Source organism: Hippopotamus amphibius, chromosome 12 (assembly GCF_030028045.1).
Source record: "Hippopotamus amphibius kiboko isolate mHipAmp2 chromosome 12, mHipAmp2.hap2, whole genome shotgun sequence".
NCBI lineage: Eukaryota > Metazoa > Chordata > Mammalia > Artiodactyla > Hippopotamidae > Hippopotamus > Hippopotamus amphibius.
The window spans coordinates 85,855,267-85,879,706 of NC_080197.1; the positions used below are offsets into that span (position 1 = coordinate 85,855,267).

The following is a 24,440-nucleotide window of genomic DNA, read 5'->3' on the forward strand; positions in this document are numbered from 1 at the left end:
ACAGCTACATGTAAAAGAATGAAATTAGAATACTCCCTAACACCATACACAAAAACAAACTCAAAATGGATTAAAGACCTAAATGTAAGTCCGGATACTATAGAACACTTAGAGGAAAATATAGGCAGAACACTCTTTGACATAAATCACAGCAAGATCTTTTTCAATTCGCTGCCTAGAGTAACAAAAATAAAAACAAAAATAAATAAATGTGACCTAATTAACTTAAAAGCTTTTGCACAGCAAAGGAAATCATAAACAAAATGAAATATAACCCTCAGAATGGGAGAAGATATTTGCAAATGAAGCAACTGACAAGGGATTAATCTCCAAAATACACAAACAGTTCATGCAGCTCAATATCAAAAAAACAAACAACCCAATCAAAAAATGGGCAGAAGACCTAAATAGACATTTCACCAAAGAAGACATACAGATGGCCAAGAGGCACATGAAAGATGCTCAACATCACTAATTATTAGAGAAATGCAAATCAAAACTACAATGAGGTATCACTCTCACACCGATCAGAATGGCCGTTCATCAAAAAATCTACAAACAATATATGCTGGAAAGGGTGTGGAGAAAAGGGAACCCTCCTACACTGTTGGTAGGAATGTAAATTGGTACAGTCACTACAGAGAACAGTATGGAGGTTCCTTAAAAAACTAAAAATAGAGCTACCATATGACCCAGCAATCCCACTCCTAGGGATATATCCAGAGAAAACCATAATTCGAAAGGAGGCATGCACCCCAATGTTCATTGCAGCACTATTTACAATAGCCAGGACATGAAAGCAACCTAAATGTCCATCAACAGATGAATGGATAAAGAAGATGTGGTACATATATACAATGGAATATTACTTAGCCATAAGAAGAAACGAAATAGTGCCATTTGCAGAGACATGAATGGACCTAGAGATTGTCACATAGAGTGAATTCAGTCAGAAAGAGAAAAACAAATATTGTATAATATTGCTTATATGTGGAATCTAAAAAAATTGGTACAGATGAACTTATTTGCAGAGCAGAAAAAGAGTCAGAGATGTAGAGAACAAACTTATGGTTACCAAGCGGGGAAGGAGGAGGTGGGATGAATTGGGAGATTGGGATTAACATATATGCACTAATACGTATAAAATAGATAATCAATGAGAACATACTGTATAGCACAGGGAACTCTACTCAGTGATCTGTGGTGACCTAAATGGGAAAGAAATCTAAAAAAGAGTAGATATATGTATACATATAACTGATTCACTTTGCTGTACAGCAGAAACTAACACAACATTGTAAAGCAACTATACTCCAATAAAAATTAATTTAAAAAATAAATGAATAACCTGCCCAAAGTTACATTAGAACTCTGTGTATAAGAGTGTATAACCATTGGACATTCCAAAATAACAAAGAGGAAGCAGCCACCAACAGAAGAAGCAGCTAAATTATATTATCTGGGTACCCAAGTTAGCTCTTGATTCTCTCTGTTCAAAGGACACAGAGGAATGAGTTGATAGATGGGAAAAGACAGGGTGTGACAGAAAGTAATACCTGCTTACCTGGAGCAGCTCCCACGATGCCCTAATCTCTTTACCAATGTACACCCAGTTAACCCCCCCATACACACTTTAGCCTGGCACTAAAACTACGGTCATCCATGTGAGGAAGCCAGTTTGGCTCTTGACCAACCTTTCAGATCTAAGTTTACCAGCATCTGACAAAATATCTAGTGTTTAATATATGCCTTATAATTCTGTTGAATAACTGATGAATGACTGGAACCATGACATTGAGTCAGGCCACCCTGGAAGTCTCTGTGCTCTCATGCCAACATGACCGTATTTTGCCCATTGTCCAAAGAAATGTCTAAATGAGCTAAAGCAGCACGACTAGGAAATGGTTTCTCAAGAACTGGTTTGTACTCCCCTAGGGAAGCTGTCCCTCCCTGGTCAGGACAGGTAAGCTCACCAAGAGAAGACATTGCCTGGCTGAACCATGCAATACCTGAATTCCCTGTAGTGAAGACACTCCCATGTAGAGGAAAACTCCATAGAGTACCGGCATCGGGATAAACTGAAGACAAAAGGGCAGAAAGGCCAGAAATTAAATTTGGTATCACAGCACACTCAAGATTACATAAACTTCCAAATCCCCAAGAAGGAAGCAAAGTCACAAAATCACTGCATAAATGCTGCGTTCGTTGCTGCTGCCTTTACATGGCTTAAAAGTAGAAGCAAAAACAGAAGCTGACAATGATAAAAATCATTTTGTTCTGAAATTAAATGATTACACGTAAGTGTAATCTGGTCCTGGTTAAATCATAGGCCTCACATCTTCTCCCCATCTGGCTCTTCCTCCTCCTGGGAAATGGGCACGCACACGCGCGCGCGCGCGCAAGCACACACACACACACACACACACAAAATCTCTTTTTTGTCTCCTCAGGGATTTCGTGTATTTTAATACACACTAAAAACATTTGCTTTTTTACTAACCAGAGACTTGAGGGCAGGAGTAGGGAGGTATCTTATCAAAGAAGGAATAATGGGGGGAGAAACATCAACATTATTCTATTACACTTGAATATACACACACACTTACCACACTGTATCAATCTAGGTAACTTTCAGAGCAACTTTATGAGGTAGAGTAATGAGGCCTATGGAATCAAGACAAGGAAAGTCTTGTTGCAAAGACTGAACTCAACTTGCTTTTATTCTGGGGCTACAGAACATTCTCAAACGTAATTCTTCTTTGAACTAGGAAATCCCCATTGGATTTAATGTTGTTCCAGCTCTAGAGTAAGTAGACATCTCAATTTGGTGCTAACCTTGTTGGAAGAACTAGCAAATGGTTTCCTAAAAGAACCCTCCTGAGACACTTACAGGAAGGCCAGGCGATGCTCATCACCAGGCCTTTGTGGTTACATTCCCAGAGGAGCAGCAACCTCTGGGCTCCTCCAGATGGCATCTAGACCAGAGGTGGGGGCGGGGGGTAGGGCTGGGGACAGAAAGTAGAAGGGGGAAGGGGCATGAGGAAAGGTGGCAAGATTAAGTGGAAGGTAAGGGGACAGGAAGATGGTTCAGAATCCTTTCCCGTCTCTCCCAATTCTCACCCTTAAGTAGCATTTGTGGTTCAGGCCAAGGTGGTTGCATTCCACCAAAAAGAGGAGGAGGAGGCAAGGGAGATAAGTGCTCCAGAACGGTTGGGGCTTGCAGATAGAGCTTCCCTTTTTATTCCATTTTTCCCAGATGCAGGCTATACACCCACAAAAAAATTTTTTTCTCATGTTCAAGGTAGCTTCCATCTTTCCAAAAATCCTCTTTTCACCCCACATCTCACACCAGCCACTGCCCATTTTTCTGTTCCGCATCACAGAGAGAGTTATCTCTCATGCCCTTGACTTCCTCACCACCTAAGTACTCTCCAGGCTCCTGTCATTAGGCTTCTGCTCTGTTGTTCCAAAAAATCTGCTCTTGTCAAGTCCCGTTGGGCCTCCATGTTGCCAAATCCAATGGCCTTGGTTCAGTCCTCATCTTTCCAGACAGTTTCTAACCAAGCACTCCCCTAGCTTGGCTTCCCTCACATCATACACTCCTGGTAGCTCCTCTGAGTCTCTGTTGCTATCTCCTCCTCTACCGAGCTTCTGAATACTAGAATCTCCTTAGACCCTGCTCTTCTCTCTAGTCCTCCTCTTTTATAGCTACCCTTCTCCCTGAGTGATCTCATCTACTCCCTTGGCTGTCAATACCACCGATGCGCTGTTGACTCCCACACTCACATTTCTAGTCCAGAAACCTCCTCTAGCCTGTTCACTCAGGTGCCTCCCAGACATCTCCCTCAAATCTGACCACTGCCCACCCCTTACAAAACCACTTCCTCCTTCATACAGTCTTCTCCCTCTTAAATGCCACCACTCTCCACCCAGAGGGTCAAGTCAGAAACCTAGCAGGCATTTTGATTTTTTCCATTTCCCTCACCCCATCCCACATCCAGTGGACCAGCCAGACCTTTGGCTCTCCTCCAAGGTATACAGAAGCCATGCCTTCTATGCTTCCATGCTCCCAACTTTCTTACCCAAGACACCATCCTCTCTCACCTGTAATAGACTCACCGGTCTCTCTGCCTCTGTTTTTCCTCAACTCTAAAAACTTATTCTCTAGATGTCAGTCAGGGAGATCTTTTTAAAATATGAAATGGATGATGTCCCTCTCCTGTTAAAACCCTTCAGAGGTTACCTTTACCAGCGTCAACAAGGCCCTGCATGACTTTCAATCTCACCTCAATGCTGTTGCCTTAACTCAACACCCCTGAGCCCATAGAACACACATCACTACTTCCCACCTCAGGGCCTGTCTAGACTGCTTTTTCCCTCCCGGCCATGCCCTGTCCCACCATCCATGGTTTGGCTGGCTCCATCTCATCTTAAATACCATCTCCTTAGAGCAGCCCTCTCTGACCACACTAACTAAAACACATGCCCTTAATTCTCTATAGTACCATAGAGCACTATATATTTCCTTTTATCACGTATCATGTTCTGTAATTACCATGTTTGTTTTCTTAACTAACTTTCTTAACTACACCTGATCTGTCTATCCCACTAGAACAAATTCCTTCAGGGCAAGTATTTGTATGTGTATCTATTTGTCTTACTGCTGTATTCCCAGCACCTAACAGGATTCTGGGCACAAATCAGGCACTCAAGATTTACCTGATGAATGAATGAATGGTTACCTTTAATACAGCTGTCATGAAGACTGAGCAGCCCATCAGCACAAAGATCATAAGGCCTGTCACCCTCTGTTCTCGGATACCCAAGAACTTGGGCTGTTCTCCAGGGGCAGAGCACTCAGATTCCAGTTTGAGGCTGTTCACGTGTGTGATGGACAGGACAGTTGCAGCCACAAACCAGGGCAGGCCCATGACGGAGCAGACACCCAGCATGATGGCCACCATCAGCAGGTCCAGGTGGTAACCACATCCTTTCTGTGGGGAAACAGAGTCTCCGTCACCATCAGTGGGCTGGTTGTGGTGGGACATAGGACAGTGAGCTAAGAGTCTCAGGCCCAAAGCAGGAAGGAGTGTATGGATAAGAAGGAAGGGGTCCAGGGATTCCAGCAGAGTCTTCCAGCCCCTCCTGGTTTGGAGGGAACAGAGAAGAAAGAGAAACCTTAGCTGGTCTTACACATGCTAATATCCAATTTTTATTCACGTGCCCCCAGATCTCACCCTGAGTCTCACATATTCAAAGATTCATCCTTTCTTGGCAGAATAACCAGAGACCAAGCCACATCTTGACCATTCTAGAGGGTCGACCCTACAGGAGTTGGAGATAAATAGGTTCCTACAAACATTCCCCATTCCTCACCAAACACAGATGCTGCCTACTCTAGAGAAGGAAGCAATAGAGATGAGGCACAAAGCCTCTCTCTAATAAATACATCGGCACCAACCCCACCTCCTAGAATCCTTGGGCTCAAGGTTCAGTTTGGAAACCTTAATAATGGACATCAATGGGAGAATACGTGTCTCTAGGAAACAGTGGCCCAAGCCCTGATCTGAACCTCAGGAAAATAAGCCTGATTCAGAGCATGTGGCTATATAGGGACCACCAAGAATTCTGCCCACCAACCTCCCCGACAGGTTTGAGAGGAGAGAAATGGACTCCAAGCGTCTTTCACATCATACAATCATGCTCTACTCTAGTTTCATCTCCAAACCAGTCTTTGTCATTAATGGAGGGATTGGAAACCCCTGGAAACTCTGTACGAGCTCCTTCCATGACTGCTTTTATCCAGGTTCTACGGTTCCTGGTCTAAATGGGCTTACCCTAAAATTTAAAAAAAAAAAAAAAATGAAATAGGCTGCCTTTATTAGTCTTTCTAGGTCAGAACTCCTTGTTACCTTGAGTTTGTGTTCCTTCCTGTTAATGATGACAGCTGTGATCTGCTGGTCCATGAATATTAAGATAGTGCAGAGAAGAGCAGGGATAATGGCAGCTATTACAGTCCACCAGGGATTGGGGCCAATGGGACTAACAATCCACCCTCGATCATCCCGTGTTGGCTAAAGGGAAAAAACAAGGTTTTATTTTGTATTTTAACTATAATCATTAGGGCGAAACAGATCAAACTATCACAACAACCACATTTCTTTTTATTCTTGAATGAGAATCCTTTAAAAAAAAAAAAAAAGCATGAAATACAGCAGTTCCTTAGGAGATCTAGGACATTGTTCCAAATCCCCTTTTGAAAGAGTCGGTCCTCAATTGTCAGCTTATTATGGAATATTCATTAATCCTTCACTTCCTTCCCCTACTCTCCAAATCCCTGTGTACAGAACATTATCTCAACATTAGCCCGAGTAAAATATAATTAACAACAAAATCTGTTGTCAAAAAAGAATTTAACAACTTCCAAAGGCAAATATAAATAACTTTGGTTATCCTCCTCACTGCTCCCCTCCAGAAGCCAAAAATGTATGTCTACAGCACAAATAAAGGCAACATAGAGCCAGTTACATGGAATCTCAGGGGATTGATCTAAGGATCTCCTCCCATCAGCAGTGAAACAGGGGTCCAGGTACTAGAGACCTGAAAGAGGAGCCCAAGACTGCTGACTTGGGGACTTGAGTGATTTAGGAGCCTCTCCAACTCCCCTATAAGACCACTGTTCATAAACCTTATTTGGGTGTTTGTAAAATTCCTTAACTCTCCTACATCTCAAAAAAAAATGCCAAGGTACTCTGGGGAAGGAAAGTTTACTCTGTTTGGCAAGTACTAATGGAGGATAGAAGGCCAGGGAAACAAATTGGCCCAGAACTCACCCAAACTCAACAAACAAAGCAAAGACTGTTACATCCAAAACATTTGGTTCCGTACTGGTTACGATTCTAAGATTCAAAGACTCGTCAGTAACGTCACCAAGTCCCAAATTATGAACAGGTTAGGTTCTGAAAGTTTACAGAATCTACGATCCCTTAGGAACAATGTTCTAAGTGGCAGTTAAATTGTTAGTTCCACACAAAAACTTATTAAACCCTGACTGACGTTAACCTATCAGTAATAGCACTAGCCTTCAGACTGGATCTTGGTCACTGGGGGCCATGTGGTGTAACAGGGAAGAGAAGAAGGAAGAAAATGTCTTCTCTGTGTCCTGAAAGTGAGGCTACCAACGAGCAACACTTCCTCTGACCTTCTCCCATTTCCCCTCTCGTCTCTCCCGCCTCCCAGAGGCCTTCTTCCCAGGTGTCCCAGAAATTCAGTGCCTTCTGACTATCTTAAGCCTACCCAACAGGGAACCTTTCCAAGGACTGCCTAATGCTCCCAGATTACTAATTTTTACACAAAATCCATTCCTCCTGCAGGGCTGCCCTCAGCCAGGTATAGAGAAAAAACTGACGGCACTCATTCACACAAAGGTGAGAGTGAAATGTTCTAGGAGTATATATTTTTAAAGAGGGTGTTTTTTAACCCATCGATTTTCTAACTGGTGGCATTTCAATGAATTTAACAAAATAAAATAAAAAATTTTCAAGCAATATGGAAAAAGATATTTTTAACCAGGCCTACTTCAGGGAGAGAGAAAGGAAGGAGAAGGCCTCCTCCTCCTCCCCTGCCTTCCCCACTCTCTCAGCTCCTGGCTCCTCTCCAGTCCCTGAGAACGCCCAGGTTTTCTCTCCTCTCCACCCCGTGGAGATCTATGAAACTGAGCTCAGCTCTTCCATCTTCTCAGTTTCCTCAGTTAGTGCCCCCACACTGAAATAGATTTGGAGTCCCCATGTTTTGATCATTTGTTTTACTTTTTGCATAGGTTTTTGGACAAACAGTACAGATTACAGAGAGTGATACAAACACTGAATTAGGGTTGAAGAGATGTCATGATTACTCTGGTGGGGGCCCCAGACTGAGGAGGAAGCTTCTTGGCCAGCTCACCTCTTCACCTGGCAAGAGCCTTGAGGGGCGGGACCGAGGCCTATAAAGAGCCTTCTCATCCTTCCTGACACCCTTACACCGCTGATGCTCAATGAAGAGCTGTTAACCGGACTTGTTCCAGAGACCCACATTTCCAGAGTAAATATGCACATTCCACTGTTTTAAATCTTCACATATTAACAACAATAAGTGGCATTAATGAAAAGAAGGAATACTTTTCATTCAACAATGTTGGGTTTTCTGTTCTCTGACTTTTCTGACTTGAACTCAGCCAAGCCTGAAGAGTTTGCTTTTCTGAATGGTGAGGCATGAGGAGCAAGGTTCAGATTCAGAGGACTGCAAAAATTCATGATCAGGATGGGTAAAGACCTTTGAAATAACTCCGGATCAGATTCTATGCAACTACATAATGGCATCAAGTACCCTCAGATCTGTTTACCTTGAACACACTGGGAACTTGAAGCTTTGGTGATGGGATTCCAATCAAAAAATCAATAATCACCATTGCGAAGATAGTGAGGAAAACAGCAAAGTCACTCACCATGGAGCGGACCTGGCGCAAGAAAGGATTGGAGACGTGTTTCAGTAGGTTAAATACGATGGCAAAGACTCAGGTGTTGTAAAAGGCTTAAACATCCTCAGAAGAATGCTTTCATTTTATGGTTCAATTAATACAAGCATATTTAAACAACAGGACTATGTTAACATGCCGAAATTAATCCCCGAGGTGTGGCTGTGACGGGGCAGAATGAATCCTCTGACAAACTCCACTGGAACCCACTCAGAACTCTGAGCAGTTCTGTTCAGAGCACCTAGGCCTTGCATTTAGAGATGAGCTGTGAGAACTTGGGATAAGATTTGCTGGGACCAGCAAGGCCCAGCTGTGCCAGCCAAGAACCTCGCAGCAGCACCAACTCCTCTCCTCTCTCAGACCCAACATCGAATCCATCGGCAAGTCCTGTTGGCTCTGCCTTCAGCTCAGGCCCCGAATCTGAGCCCCTCTCGCCACCCCCATGGATCCCACCCAGATCAAAGGCACCGGCAGCTCCTGTCTCTGTAGCTGCAGCAGACTCCTAACCCTGCCTCTGTCCTTAATTAAAGCCGCTGGAGTGATCATTTAAAACACGTCAGATCACATCACTCCTCTACCAGAACCCTGAAATGGCTCCTCATTTCACTGAGTTAAAAAACCCAGAGCCCTTCTTGGCCTGTGAGGCCCACACCTCTGGCATCTTTACTGCTCTGCCCCAGCTCCCAGCGCCCCGTGGTTCACTCACTCTGCTCCAGCCACGCAGACCTCCTTGCTGCTTGTTACTCATGCCAGACTCACTCCCACCTCAGGGTCTTTACACTTGCTCATCCCTCTGCCTCAACTGCTTGCCCTCCAGGTCATCCTGGGGGTAGCTCCCTCCTTTGCATTCACGTGAATATCCCCACTGGATCTTCTCTGACGCTCCTACTTAAAACTGGTCACCACCCTCCATCCCAGCACTTCCTGTCTCCTTTCCTACTTTTTTTTCCCAGAGCACTTATCACCATTTTGCCCCTAAAAGCACTCACTAACCCACTTTACAGTTTAGCGTAGCTTTAATAAAATACAATGCTCCTCAAATGCCCAGTGCCCACCTTAATCTGAACTTCCAATGACACAGAGCCAAATATATCTTAGCCACATGTAACACGACTGACCCCTTCATCTGACTTTGCTTTCCTTTGAAACCTGAGGTTTCCAGCTCTCCTTCCCTGGTTTTGTTAGTTCTCCTCTGAATGTTATATAAATTCTCTGAACATGTAGCTGCCCCACCATGAAGTCCATCCTGACCACCCTGGGGCCTTCTCTCCTCTGCACTCCTATGGCACTTACATATCCCAGGCTGGCATCCGGCTATTGACTACTGTCTCCTATGGGCCTGGTTGTTTCATGGCTTTCCCCTTCCTATCTGATGGCAGGGACCATATATTTTTTAAAATCATAGAATAGCTTTATTGAGATATAATTCACGTTTTACAGTTCATTTTATTATTTATTATTAAAGTACAGTTGATTTACAATGTTTCAGGTATACAGCAAAGTGATTCAGTTATATATATATTCATTCTTTTTCAAATTCTTTTCCATTATAGGTTATTATAAGATATTGAGTATAGTTCCCTGTGCTCTACAGTAGGTCTTAGTTGATTATTTTATATACAGTAGCGTGTATATGTTACAGAGACCATATTTTAAACTTCTTTTGAATCCCCCGTGGCATTTAACCCAGGCCTGAGCAAGGAGTCAGTGCACAAATGCCACTTGTTAACTATTTGTCCAGACCGGAGCGGACCCAGAACACTTGACAGGCGCCTTCCTCAGCCGTTGTGTAGGTTGACCGGCGTCTGCGAATGTGTTTTCGTCATGCATGTGTGCACAGAAAATGTGTAATCAATGGAGCACCCCCTCCCCCCCATCAACACATCCTGCTCTGCAAATGTGCCTGATTGAAGACTCACACACAGAAAAACCACCATTTCCTCCTGATCCAAGCTCCTCCTCAAAGCAAAGACCACTTTAGCCACTCCACGCTTGGCCTCTGATCTCACCCTGCCAAAATCAGTCACGATACAAACAATGCCATCTGTGTCAGGGAGAGATGGTTGAGGTTTCAAACCTCCATGCAAACCAAGTCAGGAGTGTTTTGGCTGCTACAGTCAGTGTGTGCAGTGATTTCACAAGCTATTACCAGAGCCATCCCCAGGAGGAGACTCCGGGATCCCCTACGCATCCCAAGCAACCATCCCAACTTCCTATCCTCAGGAGCCAGCTCCAGCTACTGCTCGCCATGGGCCCCAGCACCCTGGAAATGAGACTTAATTGCTCTTAGAGAGCACGACTACCACCTGAAACTCACCTGACACTTTTCAGTCAAAAACTCTTTAAGTATTAACCCCTCATCCCACACATTTATGAAAGAGGCTGCTGGACACAGGAAGAAGAGAAGGCCTCCAAAATGAGGACTTTTGGAGCTCTGCACCTGCCAATCTACTCAAAAGCACCATGGAGGCTGAGAACAGGCTCTGTTATATGAGAAGTCAAACATGAAAGAAATTCAAGAGCGTGCTACCTACTCTGGTTGGGAAATAGCGGCTTGTCTTAAATGTCTTCAAGGTGCTGGAGAGGATGAAGGTGGTGAAGAAGAGAATGCAGGACCAAAAGAGCACATCAGGAGTATAGGGTCCGTGGTGGCCGCACGCAGAGCCTGTGAACTCTCCGTGCATCTCCTGGCACTCCTAGAGCAACAGGCAATCTGGGTGATGAAAGGCAGGCACGAGGGAGGAAATACCTACTGAATCCACCATCACTGTCACCCCACGGTTGCCAGGAAGTGCAGGCTGCCTGCAGCATCTTTTGGGTTGGCCAAAAAGTTCGTTTGGGTTCTTATGAAAAACCCAAACAAACTTTTTGGCCAACGGGGCTCTCGCTTGCAGGTAGGTTGACTACTTATAGTCCTCACTAAGATACTTTTGTAAATGAAATCAGAACTGTCTCAAGAAAACACGAGGTCCTAGGAGGGCCCTAGAAATCTGTATTATTTTTATTACAGAGGACTTCCAAATTTGAATGTTCTTCAAGCCCCACAAAACCTGGATGTGCCCCCCCGACCCCGATTTCATCCCCACACATCCTGAGTGCAGGGTCACTGGGTGGGGTCGTGTGGGAGAGAAGAGAGGTAATCTTCCTTTCCCTTTATTTGGGGAGAATTTTGAAGGGGAAAGGAAAGTCAGTAAGAACAGTTTTTTTTAAAAAAAAAGCCTTATTTCTGTAAACTCCAGAGATTGCTGAAGGGCTACCCCACTTTTACCTAGAAGATCCCCTTAAACCTGGTGGTCACAAGGCTGAGCCACCTAGCAGCGCCCAGACTTACACTAACAGTCAGGTTGGCCCAGTGGACTTCTGCTGTCACGATGTTGTGGTCCTTCCAGTACTGTAAGGTGTGATTGTTTGGATTCTCTGGGAGAGTACACCTGCAGCTGAGGGAAAAAGAAAAAAGATTCCTAAGGGAAGTAGCTAAGTATTCAATTAAACACTTCTAGCCATGACAGGGCTAAAAGGCACGGCCAAAGCCCACATTATTTCTCCTTTGCCCACTTCAGATCCCTGAGGTTGGTCCTGTTCATTGAGACCCAACCACAACCTGATTTTCCAGTCAATCATTACTAAAATTGGGCTCAACTCAGCATGCAGGTTTTGGGTTAAATTGTGCTGACAACCGAGGTCGGCATCTGATGTGCCCTGCGTGAGCCCCACTTGTTTCCTTGCTTACTTTCTATCTGTCAGGCTCTTCCTCTGAAATTCATTCTATATAATAAGAAGGACCAGATACCCCATTCAGCCCTCAACAGCCTCCCCAAGCCTAAATATCTTGCTCCTTAAACCCCCATCACATTCTTGCTCTAAAAATCAGAGCCTCCTGAAATTATTATGGACGCTACACTATCCCTGGCAATATCCCAGTATCTTGGCCATTCCCTGGCTTCCCCAGGCCTCATCCTGCACCCAAACCAGAGCAGATCAGACCAGTCCCACTGGCCACCCTGCTGCTTCCCAGTCCCAACGTGCTTCAGGCCTAAACTGGCTCCCAGTATACTCAAATTCAAAAAGATCCCAACAGGGAATAACAATAGAAGGAAACCAACAAAAAGAAAACAGGGAAAGCCATGAAGTCCTACATTTAGGTATTAAAAAAAAATCAATTCCAAACTTGGAAGCAACAAAAATGTCCCTCAGTAGGTGAATGGATGTACTGTAGTACATCTAGACAATGGACTATTAGTGCTAAAAAGAAATGAGCTATTAAGCCATTTGAAAAGACACAGAAGACCTTTAAGTGCATATTATGAAGTGAATAAAGCCAATCTGAAAAGGCTACATACTGTATGATTACAACTATATGACACTGTGGAAAAGGGAAAACTGTGGAGTAAAAAGATCAGTGGTTGCCAGGGGTTGGGGTGATGTGGGGAGAAGAACAGGCAGAGCACAGAGGATTTGGGGGCAGGGAAACTATTCTGTGGGATGCTATCACGGTGGATGTCATTATACACTTGTCAAAACCCACAGAATGTACAATACCAAGAGTGAACTCTAAGGTAAACTCTGGACTGTGGGTAACAACAAAGTGTCATTGACTGCAACCTACACGCCGATCTGGTGAGGGATGTTGATAGCGGGGGAGGCTGCACGTGTGTGCGCAGGGCTATGTGGGATCTCTCTGTACTTTCTGCTCAGTTCTGCTGTGATTCTAAAACTCGCTGTTAAAAAGCTGTCTATTTAAAAAAATCAGTTATACACATATGACCATAAAATCACTTAAAGAATTGGGGAGTTCTAGCTTCACATCAGCTCTATATGAGTCAACAGCGGAACGCAACTGGAATATAAGAAAAATACCATCTCGAGCTTTATTAACAAAGAACTTCCGTATCCAGACCCAAAGTCTGCTCAGTCCAGAGCTGGTCACTTTTGTCTGTCTTCTCCCACTAGATATAAGCCTCATGAGGGTGGATCCTTTGTCTGTCATGTTCACTGCTGTGTTTCCAAGGCCTAAACAGTGCCAGGCACACAGTAGGTGCTCAACAAATATTTGTTAAATGAATAAGTGAATGATTAAAAAAAGTCAAAGAATGAACTTTACTCCAATGCCAATCAGCGATCTACTACGCTTCAAAGATTATACTCCCTAGTGGTGATTATTTTGTAATAAAATAATTTTAAAATTCTAATACATATTTTGAGTTCTGGTTTTTAAAGGGTAAATGAAAGGATAGCTAGAATCTAGAAAAGTGTATCTGTGGCTGGTTGGCAGGCACTTCCACGCAGTGTGCCTTCTGCTTAGGCAGTTTCAGACTGACATTGTTCACTTCACAACCAGACCTTCCACATCAGAATGGTACAGCCAGAAGGGAGGGAACTTGATGTACAAAGCTAAAGGAAGAGGAGAATTCTATTTAGTCATAATTTGGAGAACACTATTCCAGATAAAAATGTTTATAGGACCAGACTCTCCTAGAGGGTTGAAAACATAGCCAAATACTGTGTCTCTTTTCCAACTTATCCAAACTATATTGAATAACTGAAGAAAACACAATCTTTTGAGTTGAAATCTAGGTAAGTAAGTAGATTTCTAGATCTTTAGGATGCAGAGTAGGAGAACTGTGGGTCTGTAAGGAATTATGAATATTCTCTACCCAATGATTCCTAGGAGTAGCCTATATATACTTCAGAGATCTTGATGTGGTCCAAGGCCTCACAAGTCCTTGCAAAAGTAGTTCTTCCCAACAGCTAACTTGAATTGTCCTTGTTACATTTGCAGCCTATTTTTGTCTCAACACCTGGACCCAAAAGACATGCTCTAGAAAGCATTTCTCAAGTCCCCTCTGAGTTTCACTCTTAATCCATCTTCCCCATCATCACTTTTGACTGTTCTCCTCTGGCAGCCCCCCAGGTCTCCACATCCATGTCTGAGCTCTGTTTCCCAGAGGGTCAAGACACTTCCTTAACAGAAGCTACAAGCACTGCCTGGCACACTACCTCAGCCATTATGCTCAGGCCCTTCACTTTATTTTTTAAAAAAAAAGAAGCAACAGCAGCAGAAAGCATACTTACTAATACAGGCTAAGGTGGTCCAGCTGGCTGTGCATGTGGATGGGATAGGTCTCTGCCAGGTGAATCAGCTTTTCTATTGCTTCATAGATGAAAATAATGCAGATCAGGGAGGCAAAAGCTTCTTCAGTGAAGCGGGTAATGTAGCAGACAAGGGAACTGGCATCAGTTGCCACAAGGACAATACACAGGAAGGCGGTCCACAGTCCGATACAAGCTCGCAGCGAGAGGTATGAAAGAGCATAGTCTCTGAAAGAAAACCAAAGTTCATCAAAAGTCAGGGGTGGATGGCATTACACTCTGACCCATTGCATTACAGGCAAAGGGTCAGAAACGTGGTTAATTCATCTCCTACTATCAATTCCAGTATTTGTCCCTAATTCTGACTGCACTTCAATCCTAAAGGCTGCCCTGGGACAGCTGTGACAAAGATTTGCTTTACGAGTGGTATTTGCCACAGCAAGGACAGGGACAGTGGAGAAGGTGGACAGTGTCTGCCATGCACTTCTGCCATTACTGCCCGACGTGATTAAGATCCTATTCTTACAGTTAAGAAAAAGGAGCTGGCCCTTGTTCCACGTGCTCCTACTTCTAATACAACATGAAAAAAAGATTTTGTAGGAAAAGTAGGGAAATGAGGGCATTGCTGATGCCCACCACCACAAACAATAAGAATATGAAAAGAGAGTATTAGGTAAATTAAAAATTGAGTGGAACAGACTTACAGATATCAAAAACAAACTTATGGATACCAAAGGGGAAACACAGGGGAAAGGATAAATCAGGAGCTTGGGATGAACATACACACACTACTATATATAAGATAGACAACCAACAAGGACCTACTGAATATCACAGGGAACTCTACTCAATAATCTGTGATAACCTATATGAGAAAACAATCTAAAAAAGAATGAATATATGTATATGTATAATGGAATCACTTTGATGTACACCTGAAACTAGCACAACATTGTAAATCAACTATACACCAATTGAAAATTTAAAAAAAAACACACAAATATCTGTACAATTTTTTTAAATCTTAAAAATTAAAAAATAAAAATAAAAATTAACTGGAAATGGAAATGGTGGAGTTTGGATTAGCTAGGGGAACTGTTTTTAAAGATAAAAAGTCAAGACTTTAGTAGTGGCTGAGGGATGTTAATAAAGCTCTTAAAGGCCAGGAGATGTGCTATCTTAAGTATGGCCTTACCTGAGGGCTGGGCAATAGACCAAACGATGTTCTTTGCCTGCTTATACATGCCTAGGACCCTGGCTTGCAACCCTAACAGCACACTTAACACATCCAGATAGAGTTTTCAAAAAACCAAATGTCTTACTTGCAGAATTTGAACAAGATCTTTTCAAACACAAGCACTGGCCCAGTACTTCCCAGGATGGTGAGAGCCTGTCCGGCAAACAAGGAATAGGCAATTCCAGTCATGGAGGCTCCAAACAAGGATTCGATTGCACTCTAAGAGGCGGAAAGAATCATCAGTGAGTCCACAGCCCATCTGCGATGAGTGATGCAGGCTTATATACATTCCCAACTCAGCTCTCTGGTGTGCCCGACAAGGCATTCACTTGTATTTTGTCCTAGCAAGAGTGATGTGTACACAATCTAATCATCCTTTAAATGGATACCACTTCAATAATTCAGGTGCCCAAATCCATCCACATCTGATTCCTTAACTAGTCCTGTTCTGTACGACTCACTTCAGTATTTACAAATATACATGAAAGCACAATGATACTATTCACACTATGGGCTGTCATCCAGAGTCACCTTAAATCTTATTTTCAATGACATCAATATATCATTTTTCCATCCTTGGAGCAACAGGCAATGCAACTGGGCAATTGAAATTGATGTTCAAGCAAAAGAGGATCTGTTCTAAAGGGAAAGCTGTGTTGCTGGCTGGTATGAAGTCAGAAGAGCATAGCAGTAGAAAGAATCCAATCTCCTCAGGCCTCACCCAGGGAATTTCCCCCCAGTGGACTTGGCTGCCATCATAATATTTTGACTCTCATTTGGGACCATTAGAAGTGGTTAAAAGTTCTTACTATGCGCCCCTCAGTGGCTTCTCCGAGCAGTCCCCCAAAGGTGATGACAGGTGACATGCAGGCACAGTACAGGAACAGAAAGGAGGCCAGACACTGTAAGCTGAGTGCATCCCGGTAGTCACTCCAGTACCAGGGGGCCTTCCGCTTGATGTCCAGCACCAAGCCCCCAAATAGCCTGCGGAAACATGGCAGACAGGCATCTAACGCAGTTCCTCTCCCACGAAAGCGTGTCAACAGCACACATCTGAAAGCACTTCAAATGTGCTCTGTACTGAGGTAATATTTTGGCTTCAATTTGACTCCAAGTACAAGAGATCTCTCTGGGGCCAGCACAGATTCTATTTGCAACCAAGGGCATGAATTTGAATGTTTATACCAAGCATATAAAGAATTAATTTGGGTGTGCCTATTACCCATTCAATAAAAAGTTCCCAAAATTTAACATGAAAGTAAGTATTAGCTTCAAATTTCAAATTCTGAAATGTTAGGAAGAAATATACAAAATCATCAAGGTATTAAAATTATTAGTTTTATTATATATTTTCTAGATAAAAAGCCCCTATCACATGTACTTTCTTACTCTGAACAACTACCCACCTTGCTCTTGAGAAATTAGCATAACAATTCATTCATGCAGTTGACAAGAAGTAGCAGATACTCCGTGCTAAACACTGTGCCAGGTACTGGAGATGCAGCAGTAGCAAGGCAAACACAGTCCTTCTCTCTAGGACCAGCAATCTAGCACAGGGACAGGTAGTGTTGTGAGGGCACAATGGCAGCAAAGAACAGGGAGAGGCGTTGCAGAGGGCACTGGAGAATGGACCAGGAGTTAGCCAGATGAGGCAGAGGAGCTGGCATGGAGGACACCTAGAGGTGAGAGTGCATGGTGGGCTCAAGGTGCTGGAAGAGGTACGGCTGGATAAGACAGTGTGAGGGGCAAATAGCAGCAGACAAGTCTAGAGATGCTGGAAAAGGTGAGTCACAAGGGGCCTTGTAAAAAGAAATTAGATTTTTGACCCACCTCCTAGAATCATGGAAATAAAATCAAGAATAAATGAATGGGACCTCATGAAACTTAAAAGCTTTTGCACAGCAAAAGAAACCATAAACAAGACTAAAAGGCAACCCTCAGAATGGGAAAAAATAATTGCCTATGAAACAACGGACAAAGGATTAACCTCCAAAATATACAAGCAGCTCAGGCAGCTTCATACCAAAAAAGCAAATAACCCAATCCACAAATGGGCAGAAGACCTAAATAGACAGTTCTCCAAAGAAGACATACAGATGGCCAACAAACACATGAAAAGATGCTCAACATCACTCATCATCAGAGAAATGCAAGTCAAAGCCACAATGAGGTATCACCTCACACCAATCAGAATGGCCATCATCACAAAGTCTGGAAACAACAAATGTTGGAGAGGGTGTGGAGAAAAGGGAACTCTCCTGCACTGTTGGTGGGACTGTAAGTTGGTACAGCCACTATGGAAAACAATTTGGAGGTTCCTTAAAAAACTACAAATAGAACTACCATATGATCCAGTCATCCCACTCCTGGGCATATACCCAAAGAAAACCATAATCCCAAAAGAAACTTGTACCATAATGTTTATTGCAGCACTCTTTACAATAGCCAGGACATGGAAGCAACCTAAATGCCCATCAACAAATGAATGGATACAGAAGATGTGGCATATATATACAATGGAATATTACTCAGCTATAAAAAGGGATGAGATGGAGCTATATGTAATGAGGTGGATAGAACTACAATCTGTCATACAGAGTGAAGTAAGTCAGAAAGAGAAGGACAAATATTGTATGCTAACTCACATATACGGAATCTAAAAATGGTACTGATGAACTCAGTGACAAGAACAAGGAAGCAGATACAGAGAATGGACTGGAGAACTCGAGGTATGGGAGGGGGCGGGGGGTGAAGGGGAAACTGAGACGAAGCGAGAGAGTAGCACAGACATATATATACTACCAACTGTAAAATAGTCAGTGGGAAGTTGTTGTATAACAAAGGGAGTCCAACTCGAGGATGGAAGATGCCTTAGAGGACTGGGGCAGGGAGGGTGGGGGGGAATCGGGGGGGGGGCGTCAAGGAAGGGAGGGAATATGGGGATATGTGTATAAAAACAGTTGATTGAACCTGGTGTACCCCCAAAAAAATAAAATAAAATAATAAAAAAAAATAAAAAAAATTAAAAAAAAATTAAAAAAAATAAAAAAAAATAAAAAAAATAAAAAAAATAAAAATAAAAATAAATAAAAAAAAATAAAAAAAAAAAAAAGAAATTAGAACTTTATCCCAATGGTGTGTCAATAACTGAAGGGCTGTAAACAGGGAGGCAGCATAAGCAAGCAGGCATTCTGGAAGGATCACTCTGATGGGGGTGTAATGAATGGAACGTAGGGCAAGACTGGAGGCCGTGGATTGGAAAGAGGAGAAGTGTGGGCATTCAAGGGCAAATCAGGAGGCAGAATCAACAGGACTTGGTGGCAGGACTTCAGGACCCCTCTCCACTTCCCAAGCAGGAGACAGATCAAGAGCAAGGTGTCCTACACCAAGGAGGAGGAACATTCCCAGACTGGGGCACTGTTTCTACGAGTGGAATCACTGCACCAGGGCAAGAGCTGTTAGGTGAGTAACAAAGAGAGCCATTCAACATTTTACAGGACAAATTACCTAGTTTCTTCTACACGTGAATGACATAGGGAAAAAAAGGAGGAGGGCTATTATAGAATGGGAACATAATAACCAAACGCAACTCTCCACTGGATCCTATGCCAAACAAATGAACTCTAAAAAGATGCTGCTAAGACAATCACAGAAAGGTGAATATGGACTGAGCATGAGAAAACTTAAAGAATTATTGTTAATTTTGTTAGATTTCCTAATGGCATGATAGTTGTTTTTCAAAATGTCCTTATCGAACAGAGATACCTGCTCAAGTAGTTACAGGTGAAATGACATGCTACTGGTGATTTGGTTTAAAATAATCTAGAAAACAAAAATAAAACAATTAAGTGGGGAAGAAATAGATGAAATAAGATTGGCAAAATGTTGCTAACTACTGATGGTCACATGGGGGTTCACTACACTTTCTTCTTGTCTATGTTTGAAATTTTCTAAAATAAAAAACAAAACAAAACAAACAAACAAAAGTTACTCTCTCATGAAAAGAGGCTTGGCTAGCTCTTTATTTCTCTTTGCCCTCATGTCCCATGAGGCCCGGGACCTGTATGCCAGGCAAGAAGGCCCAGCCAGCTCTCTTTCTTCATTCAAAAGCTCCCTCGCTCACCTAGCCAGGTACGATGGGTGTGCAGGTGGACACAGGGTTCCCACTGTTCTATCTGACCCACTTGCTCTTTTCCTCTGGTTTGGGGGACACAGTTGAGATTCACCCTTCCTCAACTTCCAGCAGTAACATCACAAGCTGGGTCTGGGTTTAGGGGAGGAAGGTAAAGCCAGCCTTGTGCCCTGCTTTGGTTTTAGCCTGTCTGGGAAACCTAGCCGAGGTAAGGAGACATCCACAGGGTCTAACCTGGAGCACGAAAGTTCTGTCTCAGGGTTTGGGAACCAAGGTTACAGTCTGTAATAAAATGTCACTTGGTCTTTCTCCTCTGAGTAGATAGCCCCTCAAGGACCTTATAGGCAGCCACAATTAGTCTGGGGCAAGATTCCAGTGTTTCTAGGTCCTTAACCAACACAGCATCTTTAGTGCTGTGTGAATATCACCTCCCAATCACCAATGACCTTCCTCGGAAGGGTATTATTCTGGGAGAATTACCTCCTGCAGTAATGAGCCTCACCCTATGATGCTGCCATGATTGGTCCTCCTGGATGCGGGAGGCTCATGTTTCAGGGAGGAGTGTCTGTGAGTAACGGGCAAAAGATTTATTTGAAATGGATGTATGAGAAGCCATAGAAAGGGAGGACACATCTGTCTGCCTAGTGATTGAAAGGGGAGAGGAAAGATCTGAAGCTCCTATTGATGGTGTAACTATAAATTAACAGAATGATTTCCGAATGCTGTTTATGGAGTCAGCCTCATCCCTCACTCACGCAGACGGTAACTGCACAGCTCGCGCGGACAGTAATCAGACGTGGATGCTTCTCTCCACGTGTGAGACCTCCTTTCCCTTTCAACACTACCCTTGATTTCAAGTTGGGGGCGGGGGGGGAGGCACACAGGGATCTGAATTTAAGCCTTATGCAGCAAAGGACTTACCCGTGCAGAGGGTCACTAGGCTCTGCCGCACTGACTTAGGAAGCCCTCTCAGGAGGGCTTTAGGGACAGGCCAGCCATCCATTTGTCTGCTGTGCTTTGGAAGAAACCTGTTTGACGTGTGGGGGGTGGGGGGGATCATCGAGACAGAAGCTCCTGACTCCTTTCTTCACCAACCCTTCCCAAACACGGCCTCCCCAATGAGGTACACAAATCTCCCTTGGAAAACCCCCTTGCAGCGTATCCTCTCTGCTGTGAAGCTTCTGGCCTAGGAACACTCTAGTCAGACTTTCCTCTTTGTTTGTGTGGGAATGCCCCGGCATCACAGCATCCGTCCACATCAGGGAGACCCAGGTCACTGTCTCAGCCCTGGCTTGGCAGGTCAGATCACATACAACTCAGACTGCTCTCCACTTTCCTCCTTCCCACCTTCTTAGAGTCCACACTACTGCATCTTAAATACCTCTCCATCCAACGAGGACGGCACCCCTAGGTTGTGCACCACCTCAAAGAAACACAGCTAAAGGTATGAAGAGTTGTAGAGCCCAGGCTAACGCATTTTTAGTCTGCGAAGTCCAGGAAGGTCCAGAAAATTCTAGGATGCCCATCTGCAGGGGAAGGTCCACGTTCACCCCCACGTGACCTGAGACTGGGAAAGGAGTCAGAGTCGGCATGAACTATGATCCCCAATGTGAGCAGCAGGTCACCTGGCCTAAGAGGCTACAAGGGGAGGAAGCTGATTCGTCTTGAGGACTTTCCCTAAAGGTTCTGAGGAAAACTTCAGGAGCTCAGGAAGGGGCAGCATCTCCCGCAGCAAGCAGAGTGCAGCTCTGAGTCCAGATGACCATTCCTTTCACTTTGTCAGTTCCAGCAGGTCCTCACTCAACGTGATGGGAGAACTTCCTCAAACTCCATTTGAATGTGTGAGTAAAAGTATTTGGGGTTGGTGATTAAGTATATGATGGTCCTGGCTATATGGAATTTTCTTCTGGGATGAAAGGCACCACTTCCGAGATTCTGTAACTGTTGAGATCCAATCTAATGGGCTCCCAACCCCCCAGGTAGAGTTGATTATAAGTGAGTGCCCCCCTAGTTATTCTCCTCTTTCTGACACCAAAAGAAAGATGAGATCTCACCTCTGCATGGATTATGTGTTTGCAGGAAAGCTGTTGACCTCATTTCTACTACTTTCAAACTCGAAGTCCTGGGGTATGGACAACCTTTACAGTCAAAAGGATAAATCATAACTCTGAAATTCTATCAAATCCAAACCCAAGACCCTTTCCCTTAAAAAACACCACCTCGTCTAAGACAGCCTTAATCCTGGAAACTATTCTAAAGATAGATGCTTCCTTTGAACTGCTTCTCAATACCAGGCCTCCCCACCCAATCCAGACCTCTTCCAACTGTAAAGAAAATGTGAAACTTACTCTTGGAGCTTGCTCCCTCTTTTCAGTGACCCCTTCCAACAAAAGGCTCTTCCTTTCCTCCAGTGATCCTTCCCCGGAGCCCAGTGATCCTTCCCCGCCCTCTAATACATTTCTCCAACCAGGATGCACACTCCCCATCAGGACACTGCTAGTTAAATGCCATTCTCTCCTGCTTCTCAGTCTCCTCTCCTGTCTCCCCCTGAATTTCCAAGAATGGAAAAATAAATCACTCTCCATCATTAAAAAACAAAAACAACAACCACCTTGAGTTTCCATTAGGTAGGGTACTGAGGATAGAGAAATAAGGAAAGCAACTTCAAGGAAGGAAATAAAAATAAAGTGAAAGCAATAGAATGGAGGGCATTAAAAGCTCCTCTCCATCATCTGAGTCCTGTCCTGAGAATCTCTGCCCCAAGAGATCCTTCTTAGACATAAGCACAACTTACAGAGCCAGAACCATAGTCTGAACCTTCCCCCACGGTCTGGAAGACACCTCTGAATGCCACTCCAACCCAAAATATCATCCTCTTTTACTACCTTCCTACCTGGAATAGAAAGCTTCCCAGCCTGGGGATCTGCTTTCCTCACCTGCCACAGAGAACCTCCTCCTTGGACATCTGTCTGGGCACAGAAGAGTAGGTTGCCTATTCTGAGACACACACCTAAAATAGTACCTATTTCCCTATCCCAAGGGGTTTCTTAATTTAAAAAAACCTTCCAGTACTTATCCATCCCTTGTCCATACATGCTACAGAACAGCCATCATTCTGAAAGTATTCATTCATTCATTCATTCATCCATCCATCAGATACTAACTGAATGCCTACTCTGTGCATGGCACTGTGCTGGGTGCTAGGAATGTAATGGGGTCCCTGCCCTTATGGAGCAAACATTCTGGCAGGAAAGACATTGAATCAATAAGTAATAATAAAGAAGGATCAGGACTATAACAGGTGGCTGGTGGGGAGGGTGGCAGGTGGGCAGGGGACAGAGCTCAAAGCTGTGACACCACATAAGCAGGAACAACTAACCTCCTCTAAAGAGTGTCCTGGAAGGCTCTCCAAAGGAAGTGACACCTAAGCTGAGTCAAAGGATAAGTAGCAGTCAGCCAGGAAATTAGGAAGGGGACAAGTGTTCAAATCAGAGGGAACAATGTGGGGGAAGGACAGGAGGTGAGACAGAACATGGTTGGTGGTTTGAGAAACTTGAATGAATGCATACAATATTTGATATAGTTGTAATATTTATAGTCAGTGGTTCCATTTGAAAAGTCATTCCCAGCCAATAAAGATACTATAGAGAAGAAGGCTGAAAGCAAAGAGGATGACTCATTCCTTTACACAACTTCTGTCCAGTAAGCAGTATCATTTGTGAAACATTCCAGAACTTACCTCCCGGTACGCTGAAGTTCTGGACCGCTGTGGCCCCCATGTGGTTCCGGTTCTATGTGGCAAACATTTCCATTTGGAACTCCAGGCATTTTCCTCTTCTCCTTTTAACAGAAGACCACAAAATTAACAAAGTCAGCCATATATTTTGTCTTTCCTGCTGGGTAGGGGGAGTGGTGATGAGAAAATCCAAAAGCAGCCCCAAAATACCCAAGTGTTTACTATAGCTTTCAAATGCATTTACCGATTTGGGGCAGTTTATTAACTTTCCTGAGAAAAAAATATTTCTCCTCCTCTCCGCTGGCACCTGACTCTGTCTCACCCAGAAACAGAAAAGTGGAGGCTTTGGCATCAGATATAACCTAAATTCAAGTTTCAAATCTGTGTGTAATCTTTACCTTAAAATCCTGAAGACAGTCTTTTTATTCCTCATTTGTAAAACAAAGAATAACAATACCTATATGGAGATGTTGCTGGGAGATTGAATTAGCATAGGGACTAGTGTACAGTAGAAGTTCCCATCCACCTTTAACCTCTCAAAGAAAGTGTGGGGAACTCTCTTTGCTCTCTCTATACAACTAGCTCTTTTCACTTAATGGCTTCATTCATGATATGCTCCCAAGAAATGTCCTCTCCTCTCCTCTCTGCCATTCTACATCAATCCTTCAAAAGTTGGCTTAAAATTCGTCCCAGGGTAATCCTGACCAACCCCATCATACCTGAGCCAATCTAT

At 43.7% G+C, this 24,440-nt stretch overlaps 1 protein-coding gene across 1 annotated transcript in view; it reads right to left on the reverse strand.

Moving 5' to 3' along the window:
- The window catches only part of SLC4A8 (solute carrier family 4 member 8), a 76,401-nt gene that overhangs the window by 10,416 nt on the left and 41,545 nt on the right, over window positions 1-24,440 (reverse strand). Inside the window, exons 11-20 of the mRNA XM_057701185.1 lie at window positions 23,711-23,811; window positions 16,649-16,823; window positions 15,925-16,058; window positions 14,585-14,830; window positions 11,844-11,949; window positions 11,047-11,208; window positions 8,381-8,494; window positions 5,913-6,074; window positions 4,743-4,994; window positions 2,010-2,078 (exon numbers count right to left, since the gene is read on the reverse strand). Coding sequence (XP_057557168.1) covers window positions 2,010-2,078; window positions 4,743-4,994; window positions 5,913-6,074; window positions 8,381-8,494; window positions 11,047-11,208; window positions 11,844-11,949; window positions 14,585-14,830; window positions 15,925-16,058; window positions 16,649-16,823; window positions 23,711-23,811 — 1,521 coding nt within the window. The remainder of the gene's footprint in view (window positions 1-2,009; window positions 2,079-4,742; window positions 4,995-5,912; window positions 6,075-8,380; window positions 8,495-11,046; window positions 11,209-11,843; window positions 11,950-14,584; window positions 14,831-15,924; window positions 16,059-16,648; window positions 16,824-23,710; window positions 23,812-24,440) is intronic.